The 24,764-nt window shown below is 38.4% G+C and overlaps 1 protein-coding gene across 13 annotated transcripts in view; it reads right to left on the bottom strand.

The window, feature by feature from the left end:
* Positions 1–24,764, bottom strand: part of LMO7 (LIM domain 7) — a 131,161-nt gene that overhangs the window by 37,516 nt on the left and 68,881 nt on the right. For 8 of the 13 annotated variants that reach the window (XM_085309512.1, XM_085309513.1, XM_085309514.1 and 5 more), the window contains exons 5-10: positions 8,357–8,387; positions 7,848–7,961; positions 7,016–7,214; positions 5,877–6,129; positions 2,936–3,652; positions 1,466–1,495 (exon numbers count right to left, since the gene is read on the bottom strand). In XM_085309512.1, the coding sequence (XP_085165638.1) occupies positions 1,466–1,495; positions 2,936–3,652; positions 5,877–6,129; positions 7,016–7,214; positions 7,848–7,961; positions 8,357–8,387 (1,344 nt within the window). Of the gene's footprint in view, positions 1–1,465; positions 1,496–2,935; positions 3,653–4,074; positions 4,276–4,526; positions 4,818–5,164; positions 5,486–5,876; positions 6,130–7,015; positions 7,215–7,847; positions 7,962–8,356; positions 8,388–24,764 lie in introns of all 13 variants that reach the window. The other 5 variants (XM_085309521.1, XM_085309523.1, XM_085309525.1 and 2 more) reach the window with 3 other exon arrangements.

The following is a 24,764-nucleotide window of genomic DNA, read 5'->3' as shown; positions in this document are numbered from 1 at the left end:
CCTCTAAAAATAAAAGCTAGGGCAGAAACTCATTATTCCTGCTGGCTTGTTTATTTATTTATTTATTTTGAATGGAAAGAATGCCAAATTTAGTTAAAAAAAAACCTCACGGTCACTATTGCAGAAACTTTTTTCTTGAACATTTAGGTATCATTGCCTCATTTTTTTTATGGTTAAGCTACAACACATGTAAAAACAGTCTGGGAAGAGAATTGTACTGAAGTATCCAAACCATTCCAGATATGCTAAAGGACACTTGAATGACTAGTGTTTCCTTTTCTTTCTCTTAAGTTCCTATATCCACCTTGAACAAAATAGTAAAATCTAGGCCTAAAAAACAGTATTTCCTAAATAAGCACCAATAAACAGTACGTTCATTTTAAATACAGGCTTAATCTCAAGATTCAACTAGTGACCTGAGTCTTCCAAGTCTCCCTCCTCTAACATCTATCTTCTTCAGAAAGCATTTGTATTTCTTGCTTCTTTGGGTAGTGTTCAGTCATTTACAGGGTTTTGTCTCAGGAAAGAGCACTATATAACCGATTTCAAAGAGCAACCAAGGGAAAATAAGAGGTAGAACATGTATAAACAAATACTTAAAATGCTGTCAGACAGTAAATGAGGAAAAATACTTTTCAGCTACAGTACACTATAAACAAGACATAACTTAACATGGCACTAACCAGCAGGCAAATATGTTTGCCACTCTGGATTCAATAAACTGGAGTTCATAACAATCATTGAACACTCATAGAGCTCAACATTTTTAATAAACTAGACCTGAATAATCCTAAGAAAACTTCTGCCAATGGGCTCTTAATTTCACTCAATTGCCACCCTCTAGAAGATATGTTCCTTTATTTCAAAAAAAAAAAAGTTAATAAAATAAAATAGCTCCAATTAAAGTCTCATTAAACTTAGGATTAACATCAAATGAGACATTAAATGCAAAGTAATCAATTCCAGGCTAGATTATTTCAGCATTTGGTTAAACTAACAACAAAACTCATTACTTTTTCAACCTGTCCTGTTTTGACATGACTTTTTTACATAATTCCCATCATAAATATGCATGTCATTAATGAATTACTTCCAAAATTCTAACAGTACAGTCTTTGAAAGGAAATGGAATATTTACTAATCCTGCTTTATATTTCTGAATGTTTTAAAACCTACTGAACCCCAAGTACAACATTTCAGCGGCAATAAAACATGGGAGCCAATGTTCAAAATGCCTGATAACCAGAACCATAACTTACATACTCCAGATGCCAGCAGGACCTCTTGCCAGATGCATACCTTTGGGTTTCTTACATTTGTTATGTAAATTGCCCAAGCACAGAACAAAAAAGCAGCATGCACAAGTTGCTTTGAGCCATGGTTTTTAGCTACTGTGCATGCATAAGAAATTAAACAACAGGCAAAAATAGTGTTAAGAACTGCAAAGCTTTTTTATAAAACTTACCCTTGCTCATCAGAAAGCTTTTGAAACAGTCTGAGAAGGCGGAAACCAAAAGAAAAGAAAAGATTCAGTATCTTGCTTGATATTCACAACATTAACACAATCAATACACCAGCACTCTCAGCAAAGGGGAAACYGTGAAAGGTTGAGGACCAGCCAGCATGGAATAGCAGATCGGAGACCTGATACTAGTTAGAAACAGATCAGCACTTGCATGATGTGTAAGTTGGGCAAAAAACCCTGGCAAAGCAAGGCTGCCTGCAAGTTTCTGTTATTTCTAGTTTTAGAAACATCGCATGAAGAGAGGCTTGCAGTTCTGCATCATTTTTATTCCAGTGCTATGAAACAGCACAAAGCTCAGAAGATACTTATTTCAAGAAATTAAAATTAAAGCCAACTTGTGTCCCAAAGAGAAGCGTGCCTCACAAAGGTGCTTTTCTTGTCAAGTTAATTCATCCAACTCTAATACTAAATGCAAGTAATACATGGAATGGATAAACATAACTGGCCCTATATAAAAGTTTAGGGCATTAAGTGGTAATCCAAATACATCCAATGTGACCCAAGAGGATTTCTAGTACACTAGAATAGTATTTTATTCTATTGAATTAATTCTTAGAATGTGAAATCTTTTCAAGCATTTCAGGTATATTTCTAAATACAACATCAAAATATCGACTGGAACATGAAAGTGCCTTAKTCACAAAGCAAGGATGCACAGCTGGAAAAACTGCAACTTGCAATGCCGTATTTTCAGAGCTAAGAAAATATTCAGAACATCTYTCACATAGTAAGCACAAAAATCTAAAGGAGAGCTAGGAAGCAGTTCAAAATAGACTTTAGTTGTAGAATAAAAACATTTGAGTATACCAGGAAAGGATTAGGTCTGGACCAGATATAAAAGCAGTGAAAAATACTGGTAGAATAAATATATCCCAGTGGAATTTAAAATTGCACAGCCACACTGTGTACACACTATGCCTTTGTGGGGCACAGCAGCACTATTTTTTCATCTCATGTGCTGGGACAGATAAGAAGCAATCTCAAACTCAGGTGCAAGCAACAGAGTGCCCATTTTCAGATTTTTGTCATTAAAACATTCAGAAGTGTTTTTGCCATTGGGGGAAAAAAAATCCTCTAAAATAACCTCTATAATCTTTTGAATAATCGTTATTCCTGTTCAGCCATGGAAATAAACTTGTATAAGACYTCACTACTGAAAGAATCATAACACTACTGAAGGAATCATATTTTCTAAAATAGCACCCTAAAACCACAAAGCATACTAATTTTTGATGAAAATATGGTATTGCAGTCATGAGCTTCTATCCAAAGCATATTAAAAGCTTGTTCAGGACTACACAGACAAATTGCAGTTTTGCACTCTATGAATGGTTCAGCACAAGACGATGCTTTTCTGAATGGAAACAGTTCAATTAACTCAAGCACAATCCGTGCAGGACACAACCTGACCTCTCCACCATCTGCCGTTTCTTGTGCCTAATTTGGCTGGCTTCCCTGATGGCCTCCCACTTCTTCCAGTCTTCTTCACTGCATGGACCCGGGATAAAATTTACTGGCTGTATGTTGCATCCCACTTTCCACGATTCAATTTTGCGAGTCAACATATCGTCCTTCTTATGTCGAGAAGACGGTGACAACACCCTACCATTGCTCTTTYTTTCCTCCGGTGTCGTGCTTTTTTCAAGTAAACACAGAAATTTGGACCGAATGTCCTCTGGAAGACTCCAAGGGTCAGGAAAGAGGGCAGGGTGATATTTGTCTGGAGCACCTGATAGAGGCACCTCTTTTTTCTGAGAGATGATTTTTCGAAAAATCATATCATCTTTTTCCAAATCTGGAATCACAGGYTGACCTTCTCTGGGTTGCAGAATTATTTCGCCCTCTAGGGGAGACTCCTGCTCAGAGAATTTTTTAAAATACTCAGGGTCTTGGAGAACAACTTGATTCACGTGGAAAGCCCCTGTTTTCCGAACAAACAGGTCATCATTTTCTAAATCTGGATACAGATATCCATTTTCGTCGTCTCCTTGTTTGCATCCTGGTACAAAGGAAATATTCTTTCTACATTTTATGAGCCTAGGGCCAGAAGTAGGATCGATTTTGGTCTTTGTTTCAGAAGACAAGTAGTCAGAGTATTTTTGTAGAGCCTGAAGTAACGAAAACTGACTGAAGCATATAAAACAAAAGGAGGGAAGTAAAATATCATTAACTAGCAAAAGACAAGCAGATCACAATGTATTGAGATATACATTTGGTTTAGACTTGCAGTATCCCGAGCAGTAAAACTGTACCACTTGGCATTCACCACTGTAACGATAACATAGCGCACATCCATTGCTGCCGAACGGCAACGCCACAGCCTAACCTTGTCAGAAACAGCACACTCACATGCCCACACACAAAGCCAGTAACCTRTGCAGCATGTCACCCTTTCACATCTACACACTGCAGAAGACCAGCAACTGAAGCCTACATAAAAAAGTCCCAAGAACAACAACGCAGGATGCGATTTAATTCCATTTAGCTGTTGCACAACCAGCCATTTCCTTCTGATGCAGCAAGAGTACAGCTCATGCAGCAGTATCAACCTGGGCTCATCTGAATCCTCCAAGATCCTTTCTTCTGCAATCTGTGACAGCGCATTTCCCACATACTCAGCGGATGGTTTATAGTTTTGATCCCTTCTGCAACTGCTTGTCCACTCAAAACTTGGTCTTGGTTGATGACCAAGAGCGACAGAGCTTTGTTTATAAGCAAAATCCGCATCCTCAGAATCTGATTTCTTTCTACTGTTCAGCAACACAAAGAATGGAACAAAGGGAAAGAAAAAAATATATAYATATGCAGTAACTGAGTAAAATGCACAGCACCAATGGTACAATAGTTTAATGAAACTAATACTTCAATTATTTTCTTGAATAACAAAAAATATATTCTGCTGCTACACAGGCAATAAAAATGAAAAATTAAGTTACACAATCACACTTTGCTTATAGGTTTTGCACACAGGAGAGAAACAGGGGCATGCATAAACACGCACCTGAACCCTTGAATCTCTTTATACCAGGGTTTGAAAGAGGATTTCCTGATTTTTTTCCACAGCAATTCTTCTTCTGGAGTCCAGAACTTAGGAAGAAATTTGTCAAAAGAAACGACTGTGTTTGACGTTGAAGAATTTAGCTTGCGAAAATAGAGATCATCTTTTTCAATGTTTGGGATGCCTATTGCTTCTTCTTCRTCCTCATCAAAATACCCAGATAATTGTGAAGGAATGTTAGCTCTTKGCTTGTTTTCCACTTTAGTATCCAACAGCCTCTGCCTCCTCTGGTTACTGTTCAAAATACCCAATCAGTTAAGATATTTTAGGAGCAACTTGACAAAAAATATGCAAACACACATGCTTTTTGGCTTAAGAGTTCAACTTTGTGAATGAAGCTAATTAGTTCTCAAATCCACCACAGCAGCACCATAAGGAAAAAAAAAAAAAAAAAAAAAAAAAAGTTAAATGGTTATAACAGCATCCTATTGTCTCTCACAAAAATATGAAATTTGACAGAAAAGGCATAGTAATTTCAGCTGTGTTAAAATGCTGATTAGAAGGCTAATTTCATGGAGTTATTTATAGGTTGCAATTTAGGTAACACAATAGTTACTGGATCTTGGATTAGTATCTCTGACCTCAGTGGTTCAAGCCTTGTAGCTAATGGACCAGCTGGATAACTTTCTTGCGAGCAAGACTTGGGAGAGTCATTGTGCAACATGAAATGATGTCCAGGTGCAGCAGAGCTTACAGGGCTCTTTTGGATTAGAAATCTACGTTTTGCTAAGTCATCCATAACCACGTCAGGCAGTCTTCTTTCATCTTCTGAATCAGAGCCACTGTCATAGTCATAGATCATCTGAAGGGAAGCTGGATTTGTGAGCCCACATTGTGCTCTGCTATTTTGGCAGGAAGCTACAGGATTCCTTTCACAGCCACTGAGGTTGACCAAAACAGGAACAGAATGAAGACAGTGAAGTCATGAAGGTAACGATGAAACGCAAGAACTGCCCAAAAGTCTCAAGTGTACACATTCACAAGTTGGGCAACAGCAATTCACCACCACACTTTGGAAACCTTTAATGAGAACCTAGAAGTGTATGTCTAGCTTACTTAAAACTGCATAGAAGATCATTTAAATTCTCTCCATTTAAAGTCTGAACAACCTCAAAACACTGTTCAAAAACTAGTGGAATGAGTTAAAGAAAAAAAAAGAGGAAACAGAACATGGTAACTCAAACGCTTTACCTTGAATTGCAACRATAGCAGCTTTTCTTTAATAAAGAAAACATTTAGAAAAAAAATACCAGAAATCAGGAAGTCTGCTTTACTAACGCTGCATACCAGTACCTTGAAAATGTTCCATCTGATTCAGTGTAGACAGAACTTGCCCAGCTCCTTCTGTTGTCCTCATTTTTCTCTGTCCTCTTTTTCCTTAAGGGTGCTGGCACATACGTTGCCTGCTTGTTTTTGTTGGGTAAGAAGCGATTGAAGTCAGTGGTAGGTTTCGGTTCAATCACAGCAATCCTGCGGTAGGACCTGTCATCTTTATGAGAGTCATGCATTTTGAAAGGCAGTTCAGAGTCTGTGTCGCTTTCACAATCTTAGGAAAGGGGGAGAAAAGGCACAAAAATTACGTTCTAGATTTAAGCTTCCAGCTAGAACTTAGATTGCAATGTTGCAAGGGTCAGGTCAACTCCATATCTGAGATGTTTCTGTTGCAAATCTTGCTTAGCTACCAACAAGACAGACGTATTTTTAGAAATGTCTCATGAAACTCTGATAAGGTCCAGCATGCTGAGCCTGGTTTGCTACATTCATTCCATTCTTTCACTATCACTGTTCCATGCAGAAACAGAGCGCTAACCTCTGGATCAAAGCATTAAAATAATACAGCAKTTTTTAATTAAAAACATACTTGCCACTCAGATTTATTAACAAACCCAGGTTACTAGCAAACCTTTAAAAAGTATGTTAATCTCAGCAGAYTCATACCTATGGCTTCCCATGGATACACATCACATACATAGCATGGCTACATGTTGCTTTGCTCAGATCAGATAAAATCATTTACAAAGGCTGCATAGAATGTATGCCATTCGCACTGAATAAAAATCAAAAAACTCACTTTTTTTTTTTTAGTATAACTGACTACATGTTACTATTCCATTTTAAAATTGGGAGAAAATGTAGAGTATAACTGCAGGGACCAATTTCACAAACTTTCTTCTTGTTATATTTCTTTCCATGACAAACTAATTAATACCAAAACCAACCACTCTATTTARGAATATTCATGTGGGCATTGTTCTGTTTCCATCAACTGTTTAAGGTCAGTATTTTCTAATCTTAAATGCAACTGCAGCAGGCTCCCTACAGTTGCCTTTCAAAGTAAGTTAGATACTGAGCATTCAAAGTACTAGGTACATACACTGTCTTCTCCTGTGCTCACAAGATAGAGTAACCAGATTTAAAATGGGCAAACATACCTTCACTGCCACCTTTCAAGGTTATATCTGATGAAAAGCTTGTAGAAGATCTTGAACCAAAAGAGTCCAAGCTGTCAAAGGAGTCGTCTCTTTTATGGCTAGTTGAAGATGAAAAAGGCTCTCCTCGGTCAATGTACCAAATATCACCGTATCCACTATCCCTGCCACTTCTGCTCAGATGGCTGGACTCTTCGAGTGCCTACAGGAGTAAGTATTTTTTTTTTTTTTTTAAGGTCTTCTGCAATAATTTAGGAGGCAAATACTACTACTAAGATCAAACTCAAACATATATTTTGTAAAATGCACACAAATGAACTTGAACAAAGACTACTGTAAACCTCTAAACTACACATACAAAATCTTGGACAGGAAATTCAACACAAGGCTTTTAATTTCTCTTATCTCTGAATGAAAACACAGCTCTTTGCAATCTACCAAAGGAATGAGAGCAGAAGGATTCTGAATTTCATGATGAGTGAGTCCCATTCCCCTCCCTCGCCATGATGAATATTTTTCTTGGACAACATGTTCTAGGTGACCYTGCTTGAGCAGGAGAGTTGACTAGATGATCTCCAGAGGTGTCTTCCAACTTCAATCATTCTGTGATTCTATGAGAACACTGGTACCAGAACCTCCCCATCAGGTAAAAATCATTCCTTTCATGGGGACTTTMGATAGCAAGCAAAACAAACAAAACAAATCATCATGCTCTCCAAAATAAGGATTAAACCCCTAAGAGATTATTTAGGCTTGATGCTGTAACGTATCGCAAACTGCGTAATATATAAAATAGTCACTTTTTAAAAATTTACAGTCTTCTTGGATTTCTTACCTTAGTCAAAGCTTGCCCTAATAACTTCTCAAATGCTTTAAGATTGAGGTATGGACCATTATAATGAGGGTTACTTTGTGCTTTTCTCCCAAGCCAGTACAATGTAATCAGAACCTAGAAATAAAAACATCAATGTAAAGTTCATTAGTTGGCTATCAAACCACATGTCAGTACAAAGCATCTGAGTATGCTATTGAGATGAGATGTTTTCCACAATGAAGTGTAAGACCTTGTCTACACTATTAGCTAGTATCTCCATTAAAACCAATTAGATAACATTTTGATGCATCTAACATACCTCAATCAAATTTAAGGACTGTTTCCTATAAATACATTTATTTGAGAAAGTAAACTGTGCAGAGATGCAAGAGGGCATTAATTTACATCAGATAAATGAACAGCTAAAGAATAAGGTAAGCCTGACAGTGCCATGCACAGAAATGTTTCCAAAACACTAAATTGCAATTAGTGTGAACTTGTTTTAGAAAGCATTAAGATAAATGTCTTACATTTTTCACTCTTCTATCAGTCTCCTCTGGTCTGAAGCAGGGCAGAGCAGGAGAAAACAAAACAAAACCAGATTTAAGATTTGACTTAAAATCCTATTATTCAAGATTTAAAACATTACAAGATAAAAGAAATTACAATTTATGAAGATCAATTAGARGTTAGTATAAAAATGGAACTGTGACTGTTCCAAAAGAAATAAAAAGTAATTAGCTTTGAATTCACAGGTATAATTCTGTACCATTTCAATCATTACATATAAAGCAAGATGCTAATTACCTTATTACAGTCTGTGATTTGAGAGGAACTATACCCRTGTCAGAACTCTAAACTTCTTTAATTAGCTAAAGTTTTTAGTTACCAACAATATTACAGAGGATAACAAGCTAAYGACTTTTGGTGATGGCCAACCTCTGCTAATCCTCTGTTGGCTGCAGAGAAAGCTCTTCAGTTCCAAACAAACAGATTCAATAGTTACTTTTTTTCCTGGTTATATGATATTTTCAAAAATATTTGTCTCAGATGCAGGCAATGTTTTAACCCAAAGAGAATTTTTCAGACAAAAAMCAAGCAACTGAAACTGGGGTATCAGGAGAGAGCTGTTGTAGGCTTGGAAGGATGGTTCTGTGGGATACATATTTCTAGAGGAGGAAAAAAAAACTTAAAGAATGTAAGTGCTAACATTAGTGTTTTTTAAATTACTGATTTGTGGCATGTTTCTCAAGTGTACCAACGTGCCCCTCCCAAACGTGGGTGCCAACGTTCAGTCTGCAGTTGTAAGCACCTACAGCCAGACCACTGAAAGCAGCTGTAAAACCCTTTAGCCAGCAGTTCAGGAAAGCAAATGGCTTCTCCCACCCCTAAATAACTTATCTGTTGCAGACACTGATGGTTTGGAGAATTAATGGAGAATTAACAGAGAAATATCATACAGCAGTAGAAAGACCTACATAGGATCCTATAACAGATCAGACCAACAACTTATCAAATCCTGTTCCTGGCTGCCCGAGAGCAAGTTAATCAAAAGCTGCAAGGAAAGGGTACAAGAAGTTGGTCAGTGGACAACAGTCACAGTAGAGTCATGGTAGGGTAGTCGATGTAGATCACATTGTCCATGGAAATAYATTATTCAGCACAGCCTACGAACTGGCTGGCATACAGACCTCCCCTCCTATCTCTTCTTCCTAATTTGAGAGTCTGCCCTTCTCACTCAGTTCAGCTGGATCTGCTGTGCCCATCCACTATGTCTTAACAGAAATCAAGTTGCTGATAATATTAAGTCATAAGACTCATCTGACCAACAGGATCCTCAACTGCCTTTTAAAGGTTTATGTTCTTCAGCTTCAGGGTCTATGAASAGAACTTCTGTCAGTAGGACAAAACTTCTTCCACTGTTTGAATTACAAAAGCAGAAGTCACATATGTCCTTGCTGAGGATACCTTAAAGTTTGCTTCCAAACTTTAACAGTCTAGTAATGAAAAGTCTGGTCTTTAGTCAGCTAGAGCCTATGTCCAAGAGGTTTCTAGTCACCCCGACTCTGAGGGGGAAGCTCTACGATTGAACATGATGGCGCTGCTTTTCATGAGTTCTGTGCAATCCTCTAGGTCAATCATTTGCAATAGGAGGAGCATGCAGCTGTTGTCACGTTTCAGCGCATCCTGTACACTTGAATAACYGTAACTGTACTGGGCCTGTGTACTTGGGCTATGAACACTACAAAACTGAAAACACTGGAAATTCAAGTAAAATTGTRAGCATAGCAGAGCCCCAAAAAACAGGAAGAGAAATTGTCCACAGGCTTGAATGAGACAAACGCTTCCCACTTATGTTTGCTATGTTAACAACAGAAGCAGGCTGACAGGTTGTTTAGTCCTAACGAGCAGAGTTTTTCTGCATGTGTGTCTTCACTTGCATTACTACCCTCCTCTGAATTACACCTAATAGTCTCTGAGCCATTCAAGCATCTTGTCACAACAGATAATCATAAGAGAAAATATAGAAATTTGACATCTGAGCATAAGAGTTTTTCTTTTTTTAAAAAAAAAAGCCCCCCCCCAAACTTCTTACAAAAAGTGAGCTTACAGCAACCAGTTCCTCATTTATGTAGGATCATGTATTTTTCTGATAGTCTCAAGTAAGAGAAGGGAAAAAAAGGGGGGGGGGAATAATGCTGGGTGATTAATGTATTCTCCTAGAATTTGTGAAAACCAAAAGCTATCATAATTTCTGCCAAGCAAAACTCTAAGAGGCACTGCTACTGTCTTACTGAAAGGCCTTAGAAGTCAGCTGTCACCTAGAGACTTCAAGCTGCTCTCCTCCATGTGTTTGCAACTTGTAAAAGATGCAAATTTGGCTCCACTTGCTCCAAAACTTCTTGCTATCTTCCTCTGAGTGAAGAACTGTACAGGTATACATAGATCTGCATTTTGAGCTTGGCCAGGATGTGAGTAATGCATGCACAAACCACTGCCTAGTTACTATCCAAAATGACACATTTTAAATGGCCTGGAAAATACCTATTGGATATAAATGTGCTATAAACTGAAAAGGAACTTTTAACAGGAATGATATTTTTTCCTGTCAGTATCAACTTAAAATAAAGCAAGATTTCAGCTCAATTGCAATAAATGAAAATGCAACATTAAATATTTAGTCAGATTAAATAGAAGTTCTACTTAAAGTGCTATCATCAAAATGCCAATACAGCACACCACCAGGGAAAGTATTTGCTTGAGGCATAGATCTGAGCAACTGTGGTTTGGCCATGGCAACCATGGCCAAGGTACAGTAAGTCATAATTAGCAACAGCCTTTTCTGAAACATGGCGTACTGCATGATGCTTCGAATAAGGGCATAAATCTGTCTTCTCTGACAGCCCCTTGCTACCCAGCAGCTAGCGGGCTCCTGTTGCCTCTGCTCCCCTGCCATAAGGCTGGCTCCAGGTAGGCCCAAACAACCCAGCTTCTCACAGTGTTTGGGGAGRGAGTGTTGAGGATGAAGTGCAATAATTTCAGCAGTACGGTCTTTAAGCTTTTTAATACTGATGGACACTATAACTGTATCTCAAACATGAACCTATAGTAACAAAATGCATACACAGCACTAATTTCACAGATTTTGTCCTATAAAAGCTGTTCTAGAAACTGAAAAGGTAACTAACTTGCTGCATTGATGAAGATACTGCAAGTAAACACCAATCCTATAGAGGGACAGTTATGYTTTCTTCCAAAATCATGATGGAGCCTAGTTAGTGCAGACTCTCTTCTTTATGTGTTATTCAACRTAACCTAATTAGGGCTTGAATAAATGATTGCCAGTGTGCTGAAATTTCTAAGTGGAAYGCTTGTTTGCTTAGCAGGGTACAACCAAGGCTGCATCTAAACATTAGTTCCTGAAAGAAGCGAGTTCCTGTCCAAACAATGATGCAACACCAGCTACTAAACCACTTCATGTCATTTCAAACATTACCTTCTCTGTCTTCCTAAAGGTTTCTACTTATCTCATTTCACTAAAGACATCTGAACTAAGCAAAGGAAGCTGCTAATGACAGCTGTTAAGACTTATAGAAAAAAAAAAAAAGGATTTTTAATCTAAATACTGCATCTACCCCTGCTACCATCTACAGGAGGATAAGCTTACGCTTAGTATTCATTCTGAAATTTAAAGGAAAGAAACATCGATCCTCTCAGTTACCTAATCAAATCCCAAGATCAACTACCTAAGAGGCCTCAGAATTTAAGTACAGTTTCTAATGCACAAGGTTTGAACCTTAATAGCTAGCAGCGCTTTCAATAGAACTTTATCTGTAACTTCAAGGTTAGCCATCCTGGAAAATGACTATCAATTGCAGCAAGAAAGTTTAAAGGCCATGAGATAACAAACAATGTGGGGGGGGGGGATATTGTTATAATTATGAAGCTTAACTGCACAATTGCAAGTTGATTGCTGATGCAAAAGACTGACAAAAATCCATACAAAATATGTGAAATCACCACCCATGGAAAAAAAMCATCTTATGTGTAAAGCATCGTCTCATCTACGTCAATCGGTTAGCAAACAGAAGACTACAAACGAGACAGAAATAGCTCTAACTTGTCAGTAGATGGTAAGCTTAGAYTAGAGGCAAAAGTAATTCAGTTACATCTGAGCAAAATGCCTTTTCAGGAACACTGTTTATACCTATTCAGCACTGACTGATGAAAAATTCTTTAATGAGAATCACTGTACAAGAATATAACAACTTGATAAAGCAGACCAGAAGATCAAGTTGCAACCAAAGAAATTTATTCACAGTTCCACTGTTTGCTCAAGGTTAAATAGCAAAATTAGTCACCAAGGCCCTAGCTTGACAACACAAAGGCTCTGGCAGCACTTCTACCTTAAGGATTTCCTGGTCTCCCTTCGCCTTCCAGCCACTTCTGTTTGCTGCTCCCATGGTTATGCCAACACACTGAATCACACCACAGCTCCACACTGTGGAACAGGACCAAAGGACCTTGCCAGTTGCTTTGTTTGGGGTTTCTTAAGTATCCTTTTTTAAAAAACCCAAATTAACTCACTTATCTGTTTTATAGCACGCTCCTATAGTGATTCTRATACAATTGCTTATAGAGGCAATGCATTGCCACACAGGAGGGGGAACGAGGAGCTTGCTGGAGGAGGGATCCATAAGCCAGTCCCTGTACGGCAGTGTCCGTATGACAAAACACCAGCCAAGGGCTCTCTTGTTCTCAGTGCTTCCAGTTCATTCTTAGTTTTGAGGAATGAGGAAGCTGGCCAGCATTATTTTAAGATGCTATTTTAAGATACTTGTTTAAAATTAAAGTACATCACAACTGATCTTAAAACTTAAAATAAAAAAAATATTTCACTATTTTACAAGATAGTCATAAGGCCTGGAGTAGCCTGTACACTACAGTATTTTAAGGAACCACAAACTAGAATTTAATCAYTATAAAACACATCTACTGGCAATGCTAACACTTGCATTTGTGTTACTTCAGTACCTCCTTCCAAAACAGTAGTACATTTTAAGTAGCTATGTTCAGGTTGACTTACTGTAAAACAGCTAATAAATATATCTATTAGTTTGTATTTTCTTTTCCTAAGATGCTATTTGGCTTAGTTCCATAGCCTCCTAATACATATTAAATTCCAGAAACTATCAATACATGGTGTCAGATCTACTTTGACATTTCACTTTGTTGTCTTCCAGAGAGAACATCAATGTGGAGCTCAAGACCAAAGCAAAGTATCAGAAATCAAAGCAGAACTCTAGAAGATGATTTTATGGCATCTCTTTCACGAAGTGAGGCTTTCTGAATGTGCATGTGTCTATAGGAGGAAGTTATTTAAACTACACATATCTATCTATAGTTAAAAAAAAAATAGATCAATCAGGCAATTCCTCTCTCCTAAATGGGAGTTATCTGCTGTGAAGAGGTCATGCAGTGAGAGAAGAAAAGAGAGAAGAAAAATTTGAATCCATTTCCATAGAGAAAGAAGGGACAGAGACACTCATCCTGATACAAAGGAATGTGCCAGTGACAAATGCATCATGGCTGGTGTCAAGTCCCTCCCTCAGTGACAAATACCCCAGAAAGCCCAACAGCTGCTAAAGCTATCTGCTTTCCATCCCATTCTCTGTACTACAGATCTTACCAACATAGAGCTTAAAAAACAACAAAAAACCACTACTTTTTAAAAAGTAGTAACAGCATTCTCCTTTTGACCTTCTACCACCAAGGCAGTAGTTCCACCTCCCAGACATATGTTAAGACTTCGAAAAGCCTTGCTTTGGGCTACTAACTGGGCCAGCACGCTGCTGAATAAGCCCGCTCCCAAATTCCGTGCAGAGCTCCRGGGGCTCCAACTTAACCCCAAACAGATTCACTTACACTTCTGAGGAGGATGTCAAARGGTTTGAAGGATTCTCCGCCCCCGTTGAGGTAGGCTACACAGGATACGAATGTCGTCTGTCCAACCAGCAGTGAGCTTGTTCTAAATTTTAACCTCTTTGGACACCTACTCAACTGCTATTAATACTCCAGTTATCACATTTCACTGAATTCCCACATGCTGCTCAGAATAGAAAGGCTTCAATGGAGGATGGGACCATGACACGGGTGGGGAAACATGAGGACATTCTTCTAGTACTTGGATTCTTAATCAACTGATATTCAACCCGGATAGCCACAATTCACTGCTGAGATTGCTGGAAATAAAGTGATCTTGGTATTACAGAAGGGCTCAAGAGCAGCTTTTAAAAATGTACTTTTTTATTTGCTTGTTTATAAACACAAAAATCAAATATTTTCCATAAGCAGCGTGGATACAGAGTGGTTCAGTGGCTATGTCATAACAGCATAGAGTCTTGTGCAATTACWTATCTTACCATGAAGAGGGTCTGAGGGATTGAGGGGTGGAGAAATGCCAAAGAGTGGAGAGATGGGGAGGGGATCCAGCCAGCCAACACCCTCCGTGGGAACTTGTCCCCATCCATCACCCCAGAGCCACGTCCTTTCACACTCCCTCTAAAGCATGGTGCTTCCTTGCTGATCTCATCTATTATGCTTCCACACTATTCTTAAATCCCTTATCAAAACAAAAACAGCCACTTCTAGATACGTGCATCAGCCGGGGCAAGTTACTGGACAGTCACATTATCCATTTCCTCCTGCTCTTTTCCAACCCCTCCCTGCAGGGTCCATCTCCACCAGCTTCCTCATATCTCAACCAAATTTATAGGCTTGCGTAGAGAGGAAAATACTCAACATATTGCAGGGTACAAGGCACACCTATCAAGTAATAACAATAAAAACCAGTGCCAGAAGAACAAGTCTGTGAGCAGGGACAAGAAAGCCTGGCTAGCAAGCTGAGCACTGCTTACAGGGCTCAGCTCAGGGGTGGGCTGCAAGGAGCATCAGAGAGCACCACTAACTAGTGGAGAAAGAGGACTGATATGATCCTGCAGCTTCCTGCTCAAATGCTAAGGTGTATCAAGGAATATTAGAGTATTTACAGTATTTAGCATGGCACTGTTAACTGGTTCCTTTTTGTGTGTTTTCCTTAGTTACTCCATTCCCCAAAACCCTTATGAACCTGCATCTTTCACTTCAGTAAATGACTGGTAATCAAGCTGGATGTTTCTTTGGCTTGCAAACGCAGAGTCTTTCCCCCCAGCCTATGCTAGCAACTTAAATTCTTTGTCTAAATTGGTATCTAGGCAAAAATGAAGACCAGATATCTTCTTTCTGAAAGTTACCAGTCACATCCCAGACACTTGGGCCAAAAAGCATGAGAACATCCACCAACTTCTATGAGAAATGATAGAGTCTCTCTGCAAGAAATTAAAAGTTCCATAAGTTTGCTCTAAGCTCACATAGAGGCTTAGCAGCTCTCAAAGTAAACAAAGCAGTTCATTTAAATTTAAAAGGATGCTTGAATTTCATAGGTTAAAAAAAATCAATTGCTTATCAGGAAAAAACATTTCAAAACACACAGAAATTTAGATAGATAGCTATAGTACCACTATTTATAATCTTCCAGATTTTTATAGCTTTGAAGGAACTGATCTTTACAACCTGAAGTGTATTACTTGGTTGGATATCTCCTTGTTGACTTCTAAGTTTACCTGTACATAATGCAGGTCTGAAATCTCCTTAATAGAAGACTTTAGTACCTTAAGCACCAATGTTCTACTAAATGTTACCATGTCTATCTTTTTCCTGCTCTGTATCTTTTATCGATTTTCAAATTTCAATCAGCAGACTTAAACTCACCCTGCTGATTATCACTTATGCTAACTTTTCCTGCATTCAGGTTTGAAGATCTTGCCTTCCTTCCTCCACTAAACTTATACTGACTTGCATAAATTTTGTAGATAAATATGTTCCCCATATGTCTCTCTATCCAAATTAGTGTTAGCATTCCTTCCAAAAGGGACAGACAGTGTATCTGTGGAGTCACTTTGAAAAATAATTATCAAAATATGCAATTAAATATGATCTGATACATTTTGAGAAATATATAATAAGAACACATGAAGCTACAGGTGTCAACGACCACAGAAATAGTTCAACAGTATGTTACTAAAAAATTAGTCTGAATAACACATATTACTTGCTTTAGCTAAACTGAAGCAATCATGGCAACTCACAGTTTGCCCTCTTCTCCAAGACGCACCCATATTTTCACTTTCTCTCTTGCCTGATGCCTCCTTGCCATTATTAAACACTTCCACAACTGCTGTCCTTTTTACTCCTACTCTTACCTCTGACTGAAACATTGCAACATCCCCTCTTCCCACCTACAAAGATACCAGAGGAAAGTTTTCAGAATAGCCATCTACACTTACCCAGTCATTCTGAGTCTTCTGCGTACCAGCTACTCCRCAGCAACAGCTTGTGCACCCTCTCCCACCTTCAGCCCCCAGTTCAAGGTAATTCAATCAGGATAAAGCATTCAGAGGTGGTCACTGAGGATTAGCTAGGATTTGGCAGGTATGTATCTTTGCTTACTCAAGAGAGAATTTTATTACTCATGYCATGAGGAAGGAGAAAGGACTCCTGCCTTGGTGCATGCCCAGGGAAGACTGCTTAACAGAGAGATAACAAAGGACTGCATTTAGCAAAACAGGTGGTGATGTGCAAGTTCCTTGGGTATAAGCAAAAGAGTTCATCACAACTTTTATATAACACTAAGTACTAACTTCTTGAGGTTTATGTAATTTCTTAGAAAAGGTTTTAAAAAAATTAAAGTAACTCATGTCTACATTATGTAACCTGTATCTGATATTTGGCAATGAAGGTATCAGCTGATGAAGAAAAAAGATGACTGATAGCAATCTATATAGGTATTCCTATGCTCATGTCTGTGCTAATATTCCATTTCATCAGTCCAAATACATACTTAAATGCTGTTATTCTAATCTATACACAGAACACAGCAATTCAGTGCACAGAGATGATTCACTAAGAGTCAACAGCTGATACGTACAGATGCCCTATCCATGATGTACCAGTAGGTGATCATCCAGGCTTTAGCCCACACTGAGCCGCCGTCTCTTCAGGGGAGCACAATACTAGGTCCATGCATGAAGATGACTTTTTCCTGAGATGAGACAGACAATTGTGGACTACAGTCAGACCCTCATGTTTTGAGGGTATTTGGGAAAAAAAAAAAAAAAAACACAGATCCTAGGATAGCCGTTGGAAATCTGTGGAGTGTAATTYTTATATATGTATATTTTTTTCCTTCCTTGGAGCATTGTAGTGCTGGCAAAACTACTGTATAGAAGGACAAAACACACTTTGCATTCAAAATAAAGCATTTCCTGGAGAATCTCTCAATAAACAATGTGTTCACAAGCATGAATTGGTTAAGTTACTTTGGACRGCTATGTTATATTTTGGATTGTTATGCTGCACAGAAAGCAATGTGCCTTCTGCCCCTTCCTGCAGCCAGGTGAAAACAGGTAGCCAGCCCCACTATAATGGCTGGGGACCAAAATAGCTCAGCTAGAARAGCATTACACAGAAGATCTAAAGGTCCCTGGTTCAAGCCCAGGCTTCAGCAAGGGGAGTCCTTCTTGCTGCAACCCTGTCTAACATGCTCTAGGTGACCCTGCYTGAGCAGGGGGTTGGACTAGATGATCTCCAGAGGTCCCTTCCAACCTTACCAGTTCTATGATTTTAGGATTTTTCATTGGTTTGCACCACAGAGTAACTAAGACTGCAAAAACAGCCTGATGGAATACTCACTATAGCCTGAACAGYGTGAATTACTGACATGACCCCTGCCAATCCTTGGGATTACTGGCTCAGGGTGAAACCTAAGACTGAGAATTGGGGCAGTGTAAACTCCAGCTCTTGTTTTTATTCAAAGCTTTGCCATACTGTTAAAAGAAATGCTTTAACAGTTTAAATTTAGACTAAGTGCACAGTTTTTGGAAAAATCTCATAGAACTAGGATTTTGAAAAGAATTTRGATTTATAGAGATGAAGATGACAAGATGGAGATAGAAGGTAAGTGCAATTTACTCTACGGACAAAGATACTGGAAACAAGTTAAAGGCATGCTAAAATTTGTCCTTAAGTAGAGATAAATCTCTACTGCATGACTGCATCATTTAATTTAGTTTCTACAGATGGTATAAAAACTTTAAAGGACTACTGTGTTTTTAAGGTAATATTCTGGCAAAATATTTCACAACTAAATAAGAAGCAGYAAAGAAAATAAAATGCTTCCTTTTGAAAATTTGTCTTATTTTTTTCTGTTTCTTTGGGTTACTCTAGCAACCAAACAGAGCACAAAAGCATGAAATCAAAACACAGACTGAACCCAACTGCTCTGTTAAAGTGGTTTGAGGTGTATATGCCCAAAGGACTGAGTACACAGATCACAAATACAAGTGAACTCCATTATTTCCTAGATTTTCTTGATTTGCCTTCATTTGGTTAACTGGATTCTGAGCCAGGAAAGAGCACTTCAATCAGAGAGTAAAACCACACTCTTACTGGGGGAGACAGGATGGGACAGGACATTTCGAATCAGCTCTACTAGAAAGCATGATGTGAAACAGCAACATAATTTAAAACAAAACAAATTCAGTAGTATACTACCTTTAGCAAAAATATACCCTCTTGTGCTGTGGAACAGACAAGATGCGTGTCTGTCAAATTTTTTCCATATTTGCTGCAATTCTTGCCTTCTGTCCTCAGTTCTTACAATATCTCCATGTAATAGAGCTACTTAAATATGTAATTATCCTTATTCAGGTTCTTTATTGCCTCAGATTTATTTTTGCAATATCCAGAATAACTAAATTCCATTTATTACTATCAGTTTCACTGGAGTTAARTTCTTTTTCCACCAAGAAAACTATCCATCTCAGTGACAATTAGAAGTACTTTAACACTACTTTAAGAAGGCAAGAAAGATATAGGGTATTTTTAAACATTTGCTCAAAACATTAAAACTTTTCGGCCAGGTTTTCTGGCCAAGTCCTTAATGCTGGAAAAATGAATGCGTCTTTACTGCAGAGTGAGAGAATGGGTAAAAGTCCAAATATTTGCTTTGCCAGAATGTTAGAGAGCCTGTGTGGGAGGGAAGCGGGGGGGTGGGGGGGGGGAAAATCATGCTAGTCTGACCATATACATATACCTCTGAATTTGGAGAATTTACATCAAGCAAAATTCTGAGCATCCCAAACTACTGAAACCAAGTATGCTATTAGTCACTTGAGAGTTTCAGTTGTAAAAATCAGGAGTCTGAGAATAAAAACTTGACCAAAATTAATGATATGGGAAAGCAATCCCAGCCAGAGAAATATAGATGATCTCACATCCTCTCTTTTCACTGGTACTTGTGAACTATGTAATTTGTACCACAAAACTGATGACTGAGGAAAAAAAGCTTAATATACCAATTAAGACAGCACCAAAATGCTCCAACAGGCTATTACAACTAAATCTGGTGGTGGGGAGGGAGTGGAACAAAAGGATCCGATTCTGCTCCAACTGAGGCCATGGCAGTATTCCCAACATCCTTAATGAGTGCATGAGCAAATGTTAAATTAGGAATCTTTCTTCTCCAGAGAAAGAAGATACTATATGCAGTAACTCTTGGAAACTACAGTTAGCCATCTGCAGAGTTTCACCAACTGTCTAGCCAAATTAAGCTTTGGACAAGTAGGCTCCTTAGAATACACACGGTGGTTTCATACTATCCTTCCCAGAAATCAATCAAAATGCAGAGTCTGGATAAGAAAAGTAACCCTCAGGCTCTGCAAGAGGCTACAGATTCTACAAATCCTTCCTCCAGCAAACCTCAATTTCCACGTGAAGACCTGTCAAATTTTTTTGAGTGTCTACTTTGCAACTCGTATCTGTGAAGCCCTGGGTTCTGAAAGATGAAAGGTCTCTTTAAAAACCTGTCAATAACAATCATTATTGCATTTAATCATTGCAAAGATTAAATCAAACTAATAATTAAACTGCAAAGCATGTCACACAACCAGTCAGTTAAAAGAAGGCTTGGCTTCCCAAAGCAACAGTTCACACCTTGCATCAGTGGCTGCTAAATCCAGACCTGCCTCCTTCAGAAGTGTCTGTGGAGGACACTCTTTTGATCTCCTCTTTTTAGCTCCAGGTGATTCAAGTGTCACCAGTGACACTTCTGTCACTACATTCACCATTTTACAATGCAGTGAAAAGCCAAGCTCTTATCACCACCCCCCAGTTAGGACCCCTAATCTAGGCAGGATCAGAAACGTAGAAGCAGCTTGCTAAAACTAATTGGATATTTCTCCTCTGATTACACTTAATTCTTGAGCTGTTAGTCTACCTGAAAAAAACTGCATGTCAGAAAAAACAGACAAAGCTATCTCAGACATATCAGGTACTCAAGAAGCACATTACAACAAGTGAAACTCAGAATAAATACCAAGGTCTCCATCCCTCACTTCACATCTAGGCTAACAGAGCTACAAGAAAAAAATATAATCAGCATAATGGAAGGAAAAAAACAGGAGCATCTTCCAATGAGCACAAAAAGAGTCAAGCCTCTGCTGTTGGTTAAGGAGGAGTTTGTCCAACTGCAGTGAAACTCAGGTGCTTCTTGACAGGAAGACAACGATCATAAAGCACAGAAGAAAAACGCAGGATGGAAACACCTTCATCCTCTGACCCAGAGAGAGATGTGGGAGAAAACCAGACAGGATGAGACTGCTCGAGGTTGCCAGGTTGCAAACTATTGACCACATTCTCCCCACATAACCAGCTGGCAATGAAAACAGATATCAAATGTTTTTGTAATGTATTTTCCCTTTCTTGCTGCATGACAATAATTAAGAAGCTGCCCACAGAAAAATAGCCAGAGTACTCCTGATCTGTTGCTTTATCCTCTCTACATGTCAGTTAACTGTCCAGAAGTTTTACTAGTACTTTTTTAAAAAAATAAGTTTAATAAAAATCAGTATTTCTAGATTTTTTTTTTTTTTTTTTTTTTTTTTTTTTTTTTTTTTTTTTTTTTTTTTTTTTTTTTTTTTTTTTTTTTTTTTTTTTTTTAGCAAGCAAAGGTATAGAGACATGCAACAGCCCCTGTTGCCATGGACATTGCTTATGGCAGAGTTATACAGCATACAAGTTTTCTAGTTTGAATATATTTAGAAATATGTCATACTGCAGTGCAAGTTATGTAAGCCTCATCTTTAATAATATAAATCAGTTCCRTCAAAAACAGCTCATGAAGTAACAAATCTGCCATCTGTTTGAGGCTAATTTATTGGAAGACACTGATTCAGAACCACTCTGTAGTCACATATGTATGCACATATGAGCACATGTAGTCGCTCAGTCAAAAAGAAACAAGATGAATGTTAAGTCCTCCACATCACACTGCATTTAAAGCTCTTGGAAAATAGCACATAGAGCACATCCTGTAAAATTATATACCGTCAAAATTTTTCAGGTAGGAGAGAATCAGTGTGAGCTTTCACTGGAAAAAAATTCAGAAGTACTGCATGAACTTTAAACAGAATGTGAAATATGTCACTATTTTAATTATTAATAAAAGTAATATAAACTTAAACCYCTGCAAGCAAGAAAAAAATCCCATAGATACAGGATAAGCACACAGGCGACTTTACTGGAGCTATTTTGGATGATACCACCAAAAAACAGGCTACGTTCCAAACCAAAAAGCTAATGAGAAAGAGCAATAAATTAAAGGTTCTGAAATATCATTCTTTGTAAAGAGAAAAAAAGAAGTTAATGTCAAAAGCACTCCCAAGTCCCTTCTATGTTAAGCAATAACACTGGAAATTTAGCATTGAAGAAAGYTGATAAGATCATGTAGATCAGCAGACTCTGTGTGAAGCAAAGACATCTTTTCAAATACATGAATTTAAAATATATTCAAGTTTACAGACTGTAAATGATCGCTGAAATCTCAAATGCACTCCTTTTCAGTTTTATACCAGCCTCCTTACCCACCAACCCCAAAACACATTCACAGAAGTGCTCCTAATTTCAGGGTAATATTTAGAGATGAAAACTATTTTGAAATTTTGCTTTCTTTAAAAAGAGTTTTTCTTTTTGCTAATTTTGGTTTGCATAGAGGATTCTATGTTTCATGTGTAAAAGCAAGCTTTGCCAAAGTGCTTGCATAAGTTGGAGACTCGCTAGGGTGTATCTCCAGTGGCAAGACAACTTTGACATAGCAATTACCAAAGTTAAAATGAAAAGTAATTCTGTATGAAAAGTTACACATATAATTGCCCAATGACTACAATGTCATTGTATTCACCCTCTCAAATAACCATCAATTTTAGTGCAATTACTAAAAGCTTTTTGAATGGTTAAATAGCCAGAGATTAGTACACACTGCAATTTGCTTTCTTTAATAATGAATTGACTTTTTCTGCCTCATCTTTTCTGAAACCATCTATACCCAGTTTGTYTTATATCCCTGTCTGCGTCCCTATTTCTTGCATTACTTCAAAAAATGAATCAGTTCAAAAAGCCAATCGCTTTCAATTCCTGGCTATAATCAAATTTCTGGTAGGTCCTCCACAGCCAAGGAAARTAAGATTTTTTCCTAATAATTACCCACTAATAACTTTTTCTAAGCAAGGATTGGGGCATTACACACTTTAATAAGCAAGCACACAGAAACCTTTAAGACTATCTTTTATATTATCATTGAAGACCAACTTTTCACAACYGGCACCTGTCTTCCACTTCAAAGCGTGTGCTCTTTGAGGTTGACCTCGTGTTGCTATTTGTTTTTCAAGTTGCCTAGCACAAAACACTGAGCAATGGAGCATAAAAATAGAAGGTGTCTTTACTGGTGATCCTAAAATAACAAGAGTTACCGGAAGCCTTTTTTGAACCAGGGCAGCACTGGCACGTGGATCATCTACAGTCAAGGAATTGAAAAACTGAGAAATGAGAGAAATAGGTAGTAGAACAAAGAGCAAGCTCAGGCTACCTCCTCTTCATTCACAGTAAAATGCAGACATGAGAAGATCTTCCTAGTAAATATTCAGTTTAATACATTTGTTTTGAAACAGAAGTGAGTCTTCATAATTAAGCATACAGCATCAACAATCAGCTCTTGTTAGCAGGGGCTGAAGGAACCTGAAGTAACTGGCTGGAGAATTCTCTTGGGTGAGGGCAGGAAAAAAAATATATATATATATATAATATATAAAATCATGCACTAGTTCTCTTCCAACTCTCTCACTGTCCCTTACTTCACTTTATAAAGAACTCAGCCTCTCCTAWGACTGCACATGCACAAGTAACAGGAACATGTTCCACTAAGTGCTGCAGGCCAAAATCTACATGCAATTAAGTCTGACCAAATAGTTTCTAGAAGTTTCAACMTATTTGCTTTCCTGACAAAAATACTGCGAACAAAAGCTCCTTACATAAGCACCTACACCTTGCATAAATTGGTACACTTCCATCAGAAAGACTACTACCCCAGGAGATRCAAGCAAGCTTTCCTCTCTCCTTTGACAGATCAGACAGCAATATGCCATTTTCACATGATGGAAACCACACAAATACATTCCTGGGCAACAGGAGACAAGAAAAAGCTTGGGTCGTGTGTGCCTTAGAAGTGTTCACTGCTTCCCAACCTCCCCAGACTGGAATTAAGCCAAAACACTTTTTTCCAGGTCCAYAGAAAAACTTGAACTAAACCTGTAGGTTTGCAAACTCATACCATTTAGCACTACAAAATACCATATCAGGAGGTGACAGAAATTATTTTGGAGATGCTGGCAATAACCTGCAATGCATCTATGACATTAATGACCAGCTGAGATCGACTTCTCTGTCACAGTCAGTGAAGGAAATAGAGCTTGATTCTTCTACATTAGCTTTGAATCAGACTGYGCTGTAAGGAATTTCTCTCGCCCTTGCTACATTACTCCCCAGGAAGTTCTGAAGAGCAACGCAGCTGTTTAGGCGGCACTAACGCTCTGGTGGCAAGGGAAAGGTGAGCAAAGAGAAAGCTGTGACACAGCGGTACCCCAGYGGCACACAACACGCAGTTCAAACGCGGCACAGCGGGACGCTGCTCTGGATCCGTGCCCGCAGCACGGGCGCAAGAGGCTGCTGCCTGGTTAAGCCTGCCCGGTGCACCTTGCCCTGCAGGTGCCTCTGTTCAAATGAAATAAAGGGAAGCTGTGCGCTGCCTGAACCTGTGCACTCCTCCTGCCTTCACAAGCCATGCTGCCGAGAAGCAGTCCCCGTTTGTTTTTTTTTTGTTTTTTTTTGTTTTTTTTTGACTGACTTAACCATTTTCACTTCCCTGCTCACAGTTGAGCTGCTTGAAAACACTACGCCTTGGCCTTTCATTCTCACCTATTGTTTTGCTCAGTTGATACTCCTATTTAT

The sequence above is a fragment of the Rhea americana genome, unplaced genomic scaffold (genome assembly GCF_003343005.1).
Source record: "Rhea americana isolate MKP2758 unplaced genomic scaffold, rheAme1 scaffold_3, whole genome shotgun sequence".
NCBI classification, from domain to species: domain Eukaryota; kingdom Metazoa; phylum Chordata; class Aves; order Rheiformes; family Rheidae; genus Rhea; species Rhea americana.
Note: the sequence above shows the minus strand (reverse complement) of the source record. Positions and strands in the feature narration are given on the sequence as shown.